The sequence below is a fragment of the Musa acuminata genome, chromosome BXJ2-6 (genome assembly GCF_036884655.1).
Source record: "Musa acuminata AAA Group cultivar baxijiao chromosome BXJ2-6, Cavendish_Baxijiao_AAA, whole genome shotgun sequence".
Lineage (NCBI taxonomy): Eukaryota > Viridiplantae > Streptophyta > Magnoliopsida > Zingiberales > Musaceae > Musa > Musa acuminata.
In genome coordinates, this window is record NC_088343.1 from 8,946,836 (window position 1) to 8,957,297 (window position 10,462).

General features: G+C 37.6%; 1 protein-coding gene across 6 annotated transcripts; it reads right to left on the reverse strand.

Moving 5' to 3' along the window:
- Window positions 1-3,460: 3,460 nt before the first annotated feature.
- On the reverse strand, window positions 3,461-9,916 carry LOC103987456 (probable protein phosphatase 2C 9). Of its 6 annotated transcripts, none has more exons than XM_065112197.1 (8): window positions 9,544-9,913; window positions 8,700-8,779; window positions 8,485-8,598; window positions 7,326-8,391; window positions 5,437-5,679; window positions 5,022-5,298; window positions 3,983-4,137; window positions 3,461-3,882 (listed from the first exon to the last, which is right to left on the reverse strand). In XM_065112197.1, exons 4-8 carry the CDS (start codon window positions 7,362-7,364, stop codon window positions 3,715-3,717), a joined length of 882 nt encoding a protein of 293 aa, XP_064968269.1. In that variant the 5' UTR covers window positions 7,365-8,391; window positions 8,485-8,598; window positions 8,700-8,779; window positions 9,544-9,913; the 3' UTR covers window positions 3,461-3,714. The 6 variants fall into 6 exon arrangements, 4 of the variants coding, with proteins under 4 accessions (XP_064968269.1, XP_064968267.1, XP_064968270.1 ...); XM_065112195.1 differs by having other exon boundaries at window positions 9,465-9,913; XM_065112198.1 differs by having other exon boundaries at window positions 5,437-5,672; window positions 8,485-8,779; window positions 9,465-9,915.
- Window positions 9,917-10,462: the final 546 nt, after the last annotated feature.

Genomic DNA, 10,462 nt, shown 5'->3' on the forward strand with positions numbered 1-10,462 from the left:
ATGCATCTCCTTTCTCTCTCTCTCTCTGTCTCCTTTGGCTGCTGCTGCAGCATTTGGATCTCAGCATGCATCTCCTTTCTCTCTCTCTCTCTGTCTCCTTTGGCTGCTGCTGCAGCATTTGGATCTCAGCATGCATCTCCTTTTACCCAAACTCTCTCTCTCTCTCTCTCTCTCTCTCTGCTTTGGATTCCATCTTCCTCTGTTCTTGTTGTGTTCTTCAAGTAGGGAGGATCTTTGCTATCATATTGTGTGAGTCATTGATCTTTGTGTGAGTCGTTTTGTTCTATGGACACAAATCTTTGGAAGAGAGAGAGCAGAAGGTGGGTGGCGATGTGTGGAAGGGAGTAAAAGATCGCTGGTGGCTGCCAAATAATCTTTCACGTTCTTCTTCTTCGCAAATATTTTCTTTTTGGAATATATATATGATTTTTTTAAAAAAATTTCATAATAGATAACTTATTAAATTTGTAGAAGACTTTTTAAAGTATTAAATATTTAATTTAAATAAGAAATACTTGAAATGGATATAAATCATTCATTTTTGTTACCTTTAAACCTACCTTGAGTTCATACGACTAAAATATGATTTGAAAGTTTTTAGTCATCTACATATTTGAAGAAAATAAAAATGATGTGAGATAAGTTTGATCAAATAATATTTATTATCTATATAGGGCGCATGAGACGCAAGAGATATGAGAGATATAATTGACACGTTCTGAATATTATTCGCATAGAAAAAAGAAGAAGATACAAGAGATATAATTGTTTGGAGAAGAAGTATCAAAAAACTAAACATTACTAATCGAACACAAAAGACACATAGAGAAAGCGAAAAATTATTTTACATGACTTAATATGTACGATATGATGTGTCTTATTGAATTTTTTTTTATAGAGATTATTTAAAGTTTATGACCTTCCTTATTTTGAGCGTAATTGAGTGTGAGAAACGTAGTTGACGATGAAGGAAACAGCTACTAAGTTTTTCTTTTTCCTATTTGTATAAATTAGATATCAAGTTATTAGCACATTAGCAACACCAATGTCAAAAAAAAGGTAGCTAAATAAAGGCTCCATAAATATTAAATGACACATTTATATGGAATATATATATATATATATATATATATATATATATATATATATATATATATATATATATATATATATATATGGGTTAAATGATATAAATTATTTTCATTAACTACAATTGACAGGGTTAGGAATATTTTTATTTATGAAGAATATGACGAATAAACAAAAAAGAGAGAAAGATTAAATTGATCAATTTCACTACCAATTCTTTAGATTTTTATATCAAGAAATGAAATCAACTATTTCGGTTACCTAATTTATCTTCTCGTTGGACGACTCAATAACACCATGTTTTTTATCTTCCTCCGCCGGCATCAAATTTCTGAACATTCCTCCTTCATCGTTTTGCTCGACCTCTCTCTCTGCACACTACATGTATAGACACATGAAAAGCATGAAGAGTTGGACTGATGACAATCTTAGACTTTTCTCTGTCTCCTTACTTACTTATTTTGAATTTTTATTTTTATTTTTTGTTTTATTTATAGACCTAACTATTTTATATTTTATTTATAGACCTAACTAATTGTTTTATAGAAACCGAATTGATCCGATGATTTATTGGTTTCAAACTAAATCGGAACTAACAATGGATGGTTCAGTTTTGGCTCTTAGGTTTGGAAAACTGAGATCGTCAAATTCCATAATTTTCAATATTTTTAATATTTAAAAATATTTCTATTTTATTTATTTTTTAAAAAAATTAATTAAAAATAATAATAATTAAATGGTTGGAACCATAAATCGCTTGTATCGAAATCATCGATTTTGATTCCAAAATCAATCCTTATCGATTCGACTTCGATTTCAATTCTTTGTTTTGAGAAGTTAAAATCATCTATTTTGGAATCGTGATTTATTTATCTCAATTTTTATTTTTTTTATTCACTTCCATCGTTTCTTAAATTTCCATGAGTTAGATTGATCAGGTAGAATCAATCTGACCACCTTTTTTATGGTTCAAAAATAAATCAGATTAATTTTCTATAAATTAATATTTTACGGTTATATATATATATATATATATATATGACTGACAACCTGCATCAGCCAAAAGAGTCACTTCCTTTGACTCTTTTGGGGAAGAAAAGGGCAGGAAAGATGACGCCCAACTACATTCCATTTCAAGTGAGCAGCCAAAGTCTGCATCAGTATCCTTACCAGCTCAAAGTTTAGGCAGATTATTACAAGTTTGACTTGTTTCTGCTTGCTCAGCAGGAAACTTCCACACCATCTGGCAACAAGTTCCTCAGAGGAACCACCCGATGTTGACCAATCATATCCATTAAATTGTCACGAGGAATGGTGAACACTTCCTTGTGCTTGCCATCACTAAATAACTATTCGATGATTTTTCTTTTTTCTTTTTTTTGATCTTCTGTTCTTCATGAGATTCCTTTTAATCCTGCGAATTTGGAACCCTTTCTGTCTCTTTCAGTTCAAATTTAGGGTCAAACTTCTGTTCTTTAAATAGCAACATCAGATGGAAGACTTTAATATCCTCCTAGCAGGAGAATTACCAGAATAACCTGCCAAGTCTATGAAACATCCTGTGGTAGGCCAACTAAAATGCAAGTTGATGTGGAGCCTCAGTGGCAACCATACCTTGTTGACCAATTCCTCTTTGGAGGGCTGATCCATCTGTATCTGCAATTTGTCTCAGTCCTACTAAGGCCTGCCAACTTTGAAAAGAAAAAGGGAAATATCAGATGCATTCTTATGTTTGTTGATTTATTTATCCATTCTTCTATAAAAATAAGAAGAGCAGATCTTCTCATGCAAAGAATTATTTGAGGTTGGAAGAGAGATTCTGTAATATGCATGTAATTTTATGGCTACAAGAGATTTGGTCAGACAACTGACATGTTAACTTGACAAGACTAGAACCACATGATCCAAAATATTTAAGCACAAATCAGTAATAATACACCTATCAAATACTTATAAACCAATTCAAAATGGGATGCTGCATGATGCCTATTTGGATTACATACATTTATGTTATATTTATGCTGTTTAAATAAAAAAATTACATCACTTAGCTTTCCCACATTCTCATAGCTATATTTCTTTCTATTAACAAGCCATAAGAATTTGACATCTGCAATAAACTAGATTCATTGTTCTTTAGCTGCATTTCATTGGCACAACAATGAACACACTGATTCTGGTGACAACCAATATATCAATTCAACAGGTCAAATTACACAGCTGCCTCTTCTTGGCATCTTGAATGAATAGAAAAAGGATCCACTAAATTAGAATAGAAAATTCAATCATTTTTAAGCATATAACGAATAGGCAAAGCATGATCCAGCTTCTAGTGTTAACAAGTAGCCAAGAAATAGAAGGCAAAGCCATCTAACCAAATCTTGAGAACTCAGTTTCCGTGCTGACAAACACATAGAGAAACTTTCATTAACTAATGTGCCGAAGAAATCAAACAATACCACACTTTCCAAACCCTAATGAAGGAAGAAGCAATTTACAGAAGAATCGAACCGCACAAGAGATCTAATTTAGTTCCTACCATCTGGTAGGCAATGACAGACTGCACCTTTGCGCACATCCAGCTCGAGGTTTATGCCATCCTGCATGTGTCTATTGATGACTTCCTCAAGGTCGTCCATAACCATCACACCTCTGTGCCCTTAGTTGGACAACAATGCAAGAGATGTCATCTTTGCTAGCTTTATTCACTGCTTCAGCTGTCAAAAGCCTAGCTGCTGCTTGTGGATCCTTAGCCTTCCTAGCAATATCGACTGCCTCTTCATTGCTCATGACCTAAACAGGATCGGTAAAATCCATGTATTTGGATGTTGGTCAGCTAATTAATACATAAGGGAGTACTTGATTACTGGCTTAAAAGGCCTAAGATGCAAACCTTCCACAGGCCATCACTTGCAAGGATGAGTAGATCACAATCAGCAGTCACGTCCTCAAAGCGTATATCGGGATCTGAGCTCAAATGGGATTTGAGGCTCTTGTCTCCGAAAGCACGGGAAACAGCCAATTGACCATTAACTCTGGGTACATCTCCTGATATCATGATAGTAACAATCAGCATTTGTCTCAACTGATATGGATCCTTGTTTCAGATACAAATGATAACATCATGAAGAATATATTACATGTTTACCTTCTTTTTTTTTTTGGGCAAGGGATAAGGGGTGAAGATGAAACTTGATCTAAAGACTTTACTGTCCACCATCAAAGCTTAAGCTAGCTGACAAATATGTCGAATGAGATTTCGAATCCCAACCTTCAAATATGTCGGATGAGATTTCAAACCTCAACCTTTGATAAGTGAGTGTATTTAACCCTAAAAAAATTGGTGTATGCTGTGTTGTGCGTCGAGCATATTTGATTGAATGTTTCATATAAAATAAGGAAAAGCGCAATTTTTCAACAAAAAAAAAATCACAGATAACATGCCTGAGATCCTAATTATGTATTAATGTCTCACAAAGATGCTAAATATAGCCAAATTTCTCATGTCGGATGAAAGATAAACTATGAGATGATATAGAAGCATTTGCTATCCCCAAAGTACCAACTTTTTGGAGGCAAAGCCAATAAGACAAGGTTTCAGATAAGAAGTGATGCATAGTACGAACAAGGTTTCATCTTTCATGTTTCAAATGTAAGAAGATTAAGTAGAAGCTCTTAAGTAGGGAACATGTGTAGCAACATGAAACCTTATATTCATCAAGTTGAAATATTCATTAGGTTTTGCAATATCCTTTGAACTTGGCGTAAATTGTTTTCAGAATATTTATAGTTGCAAGAAGCTACTCATTCATAGTCATTCTGGTTGCCAAGATGTAAATAAAGTTAGATGCAATCGAAAGTTGAAATTGTAGGGAGTTGGCTTGAAGAGAAAAGGATGCATGTATGAGACTTCTTGAGGACAATGTACAAACCTGGCATGTTCGAGACAAATCCACCTCTATTCTCGATTCTTCCACGTTCAGTGCTGGGTTCATGATCAACAGTCAATTGTATAACCTCTCTACCTTTTGCAAGAACAGCTCGTGAATCACCAATGTTAGCAATCCACAATCTCGTTCCATTCATGAGAATTGCAGTAACAGCTGTCGATCCACCTTGTCCTAGATCGGGACTTTGTGACAAAATTGCCTTGTCAGTCTTTCCATAGGCTTTGAAAATTGCTCCTCCTGGATCATTCCAAAAATCTTCCTAAATCATGGAAGAAAAATAGATTTAGATAATTTACTCGCTAGTAGTTGCTTGTTTTCATGAAAAAAATAATTATAAGTCGATATTTTATCATAGAAAACATAGAAAAGGAAAATAAAAAAAAAAGTCATATCACACCTCTTTAAGAATGTTAGTAAACAGATGCTTCTGTAAATAGGCAGGTACATCATCACCCAAATGACCATCAAATATAGCAAAGAGACCAAGCTCCTGCCCCCTTATCTGGATGAACTTTGCAACATGATAATCTTCCATTGGATGATTAGCCCTCCCCTTTACAAGACTAAAACCATAAGTAATTTTTACACCACTCAGAGAACTTTTTCCTTTACCAGCATCATTTGAAGAATGACCTGCAAGCTATATCGCAGCAATTTTCAACCTAATGACGTGATGAGGTGGATGGCACCGAAATTTCCGAGTCTATGGGAGCTAACATAAGATGAAAGATGATAATCTCCAGAGATTGGTAACTAGAATTGTAACAGAAGCATCCTATCATGTAAATATGAATAACCTCAGAGGTAATATGTGCAACACTCAGTTTAATTTCACAAAATTGAAGATAGTTTCTAATAATAGAAAGAAAAAAAAACAGCATGAACATAATCCTTATAGAGCACTGATTATGTATCTACTTCAAATCATTTAGTGTATAAAGATGCTATTCAAGAGCAGATGACTCCTATAAGGGAACCACAATCCAAAGAACTAAAAAGGAACTGGACTTAGTTGCCCCCTTTTCCATATCTGATTCTAGTTCAGATTATGTTGAGTTGCTTCCTTGCTTATTTGAGCCTTAGAAAAAAAACTAGAATATCGTTTTCCATATGTCGGATGACACAAAAATGAAATTTTACAAATAAATCTTTTGAGTTAAACAAGCCAAAAAGCTTGCATAGGCATATCTCATTGTACTGATATCTTTCTCGTGCATGCCAGTACTTTCTCTATATCTGACTCTGGTTCAGGTTTGCTTTAGTGGCTCCCTTGTTCATTTGAGCCTTAGAAAAAATTAGCTTCTCATAGCAAAACCTGTCACTTTGATGGCATGAGTAAAAATTGTGAGTAAAATTTAGTTTGAATGCACCTTGACTGCATGCGATTGAATGCAGAAAACATCAAAAACTCTTTATCTAAAAACTACACATTTAAGTCTGTGGCAGCTCCAAATCAGCCGAAATTTTCCTCGCCAAAAGATTGGCAGTAGTGTTAGATGCTGAATTGTCATCGGGTTGATACCACCAACTATTTTCTGCAGTCTGCCGTCAGGCTTAGTGGTCATGGGTCTCTCTCATATGGCCTTTCAACTTTTAACCGGAGTGTATGACCGATCAGACAGCTCAATGCACATATTCTATACTTTTGAGTCTACTGAACTTTCAGTTCCGCCTGTAGTTACTTAACTCTAGGAATTGATCCTATATGATGGTTGGCATCTGAACAGATTCTCGTTAACTCGCCAAACAAGCAATGCAGCTACACCCATAGCTTTTTAAATCTTACAAATTATTGAGGAAATTCTTTTTTTCGGTAAGAATGTTCTTCAAGTCCAAACATTCTTGTCCTTTGTATTTTCAAGAGTATCTTTGCTGCAAAACGAAAAACTAGAGTCAATTCTTCCAAATATATTTCTAAATTTCCTTAGCGTTTGATAATGTAGTGAGTTCCTAAAAGAGTAATCACTAACCGAGGGTGGACTTCCTATAAAGAACAGAAGAACTGCTATTTGAACAAGGTAATGAAATTGATCAAGTCCCAAAAGGAAATTAATTCCTAATATGAGACAGTGCTGATGGAAACATTATGGACATGGAAAAGAAAAACCAGAGGGCTCAACTGTTCTTTAATTTCCCCACTCCACCGGTCAAAGACTGATAGAAAAGGAAACAGAAATGGAACTCCGATCAATCTAAAACTAGAAATTTCCAATGCCCAACATATCAAGAATCCATATGCCATAAACAAGGCATAAGAAAAACAATCTAGGTCAAGCGATCTCTCACCTGAGAGCAGGAACCACTGAAGCAGCATAACTTGTCCATAAGAATCCCCAGATATACTCCCACCAGCTAAATCCTGAAGTGCTCATCCATACCAATCCCGCAGTATGCGATTTCGAAGACGGTCACACCGCTAAAACCCTCGATCCCGAAAGAGAACCCCCACCGATTCCGCGAAATCGTCCGCCAAGATCAAACCTTTATCCAAGATTTGGTGGCGACGACGAGCGCAAAGATCGGATCTTTATGTCCCTCTTGAAGCAAAAAAGAATCGATTTGGGGAAGACGAGAGAAGCGACCAAAGCGCCGATTGTGAAATAGCAAGAGGAGGAGGGGCGGGGCCACAGCGACAGGCTCCCATCTGTTGACTTTGCTGGCTCCCGGTACGGCACGACACACATGCAAGTATTGACCCCCGTGAGGTGATGGGACAGCGAAGAGTGGAATTTAGTGGGAACTGCCCGCTGCCTACCGTCGTCCTCCCCAACGCATCCACACAGTCCTTTCGGCGCAGGTGTGGGCACCAAAGACAAAGGAAGTGGTTGACCCGATTTGACTTGACTGCCCCACGTTGAGACCTCCCATGTTGTGCCAATCGGCTGGTGCTTAGATTCCAAAAGAAAAGTTGACCAAGTGCTCTCGTGAGTTGCAGCGGCAGACCGACCACGGCGGTCCCCCCGCCCCTTGCACCCATTAAAATCCAAGGGGAAGCATTTGACCTCACTTCCTGAGCCGGCCGACCCCGGCTTCAGGATTTTTCAACCACACCAGACGACGGACCCCCATCGCCGACCGATGGATTGCCAACAAAACCTGAACCCTGGGAGAACCCTGATACCGCAGCAGTTTGACCGGCCAGACAATTAATGTCGCACAGGCATGGAAGTGCTGCTACAGTGTGCAGACGATCTCTCTCTCCATCACGATACAGTGACGGATTTAATGTGCGCCAACTACATGCACTGTTTGAGAAGAAGGACGCACCATCGTCGGCGGAGAGGTTGAAGGATGATGCTGACACTGACACTTGGGTAGTACTTTTGGTGATCCAACAACTATCAACTCTAACCTAATCAGATCAAGGATTTAGGTTGTCAAAATGCACGAGAAGAAGTGATAACATATAGTGCACATATGCCATATACAGGAAATCCACATTTACCTCTTTGGAAGATTAAGCTGAAATCATCACCTTTGGAGTTGCCAAAACAGAAGCTTGTGTGTAATTCAAGGGAAAAATCACCTATGAGCAACATGGCCTGATCCTATAATAATCCTGTTGAAACAAAAGAATGGAAAAGGAAGCGACAGAAAGGAATATAATGTAAGAGAAAAAGACACAAAGGTAGCATTAGTGGAGAGTGGAGTAGGAAAAACCTGAACAAATTGAGTTGCCAAAGGGACTAACTTGATGTAAGGGTGATTGTTTGTCACCTTTAGAGAGATGGAATTTTAATCTGCATACAACAAAAGAAAGAACAGTCATCATTAGATTAAAAAGGATAACATGTTAGCAAAATGTTGTAGAACAAAAAGAAACAAAGGTGGTGCTTTAGAGCACCACCAAAGGGAATGATTACACATGGTCCACTGGAAAAGGGTAGAAGAGTGTGATAGACAAGATCATTCTTTACAGAGTCAAAAGTCCTTAAGCTGATGCTCTAAAGTGAGAATAATATTAGAATCAAGAATTATCAAAAGTAATGTAAAAAAATCCTCTAATTATTCATGCAGAAACAAGTTTACTCTGTTTATTTTTCTTCTAAACAAAAGGAAAAAAGGAAAACTTTCCTTGTGTAACTGATACCAAGAACATGATCTTGTTCCATTATCTGTATTTACTTTACTTTCCCAACACTAACAAGGGGGGCCTTTGTCTTGTTTTCTTGTGATCCGTGATGTTTAGAAGAAGAAGAAGAGTTAAGAATTTGCATTAGCTTAGCAAGGAAATAAACAGGGCAACAGTTATGGATTCAAAAGGAGAGGTGGTCATCGAAGAGATGAGCTTGGAGGAGCAGAGCTTTCTGCCAAAGGAGAATGGTGGGATGCCTTTAACCAGTTAAACAGTGTCGACCTATTTGGTAGAGTGCTAACAAGTGCAAATTACTCTCCAAAAAGCTTGACTTGTACAAGAAAAGCAACCTCGTGATGCTATTTGGGTAAGCTTCCACGGGATTGGACTGCACTCCACTCCATTCTCGAGGGTATTTGAGCGCCTAACCTCTTACCATCGACTGTGAGCAGAAATATCGTAACGTCCATCAGTGATCGAACGGGAACTGCACCATCTCATATATATCTAAGGACGAGGTGGAGCTCGACGCCGACTTCCTCCGCCACATCCTCTCCAGGATCGAGTGGAAGGCCCTCGCGGGGGCCAGGAAGCTGGACTCTGGGGTCTTCCTCCGCCGCTTCAGCCGCGCGCAGTTCGGGATCCAAGTCGAGGAGAGCGCCCTCGTCTGCCACCGATTCACCGTCAAGAGGGGCACCGTCCAAGACGAGGTCAGATTCAAGTTTCCGCCTTTGTTCGTCTTCTTTCTTTTCTGTTGGGTTTTAGAATTTAGGGATTTTGAGGGTTCTGTCTATCCGGTGATGATGGGAGTAATTATGGACTGGCAGTGGAAAATACAGGTGAAAGGTTTTGTTCTAATATGTCTTTGATTATAATGTTATTATTTTCCAAAAAAAATGCTATTGTTTCCCTAAAGCCCCTTAACTTCAGTTTTGATACGAGATATGTAGAAAGGTAATTGAGGGAATTATTGCTCAAAATATGGTGAATTCATATTCCGAATTATATCATACTTCAACGATGGATATATCAATATGAATCTCGAAGAGGCACAATTGACAAAAAGGATGCTTCGAAGAAGATTAGGTGTTCTCACCTTTCGTACGAGGAAAGACTAATCGATATGTCAGCATAAATCTCGAAGAGACGATTGATGGAGCGATGCTTCGGAGAAGATTACGTTCTCTTACCTATCTTATGAGGAAAGACCAAGATCCCTCCCATGATCATATCAAGCATCATCTAATGTGGAGAAAGGACCAAGACCAAGTATGCACTACGTCGTACCTAAAGGGATCTTTATAGCTTGGGTCAAGAAATATGCACTAATCTGGAGAAAATTGTGACA

What these genes read in the sequence shown, in the direction of transcription:
- LOC103987456 (XM_065112197.1), bottom strand. Translation starts at nt 7,364, where the DNA reads ATGGACAAGTTATGCTGCTTCAGTGGTTCCTGCTCTCAG. An exon ending in TTACTAACATTCTTAAAGAG is followed by an intron (nt 5,299 to 5,436) that starts GTGTGATATGAC and finishes TCCATGATTTAG; the next exon opens with GAAGATTTTTGGAATGATCC. An exon ending in CAAGTGATGGCCTGTGGAAG is followed by an intron (nt 3,883 to 3,982) that starts GTTTGCATCTTA and finishes GATCCTGTTTAG; the next exon opens with GTCATGAGCAATGAAGAGGC.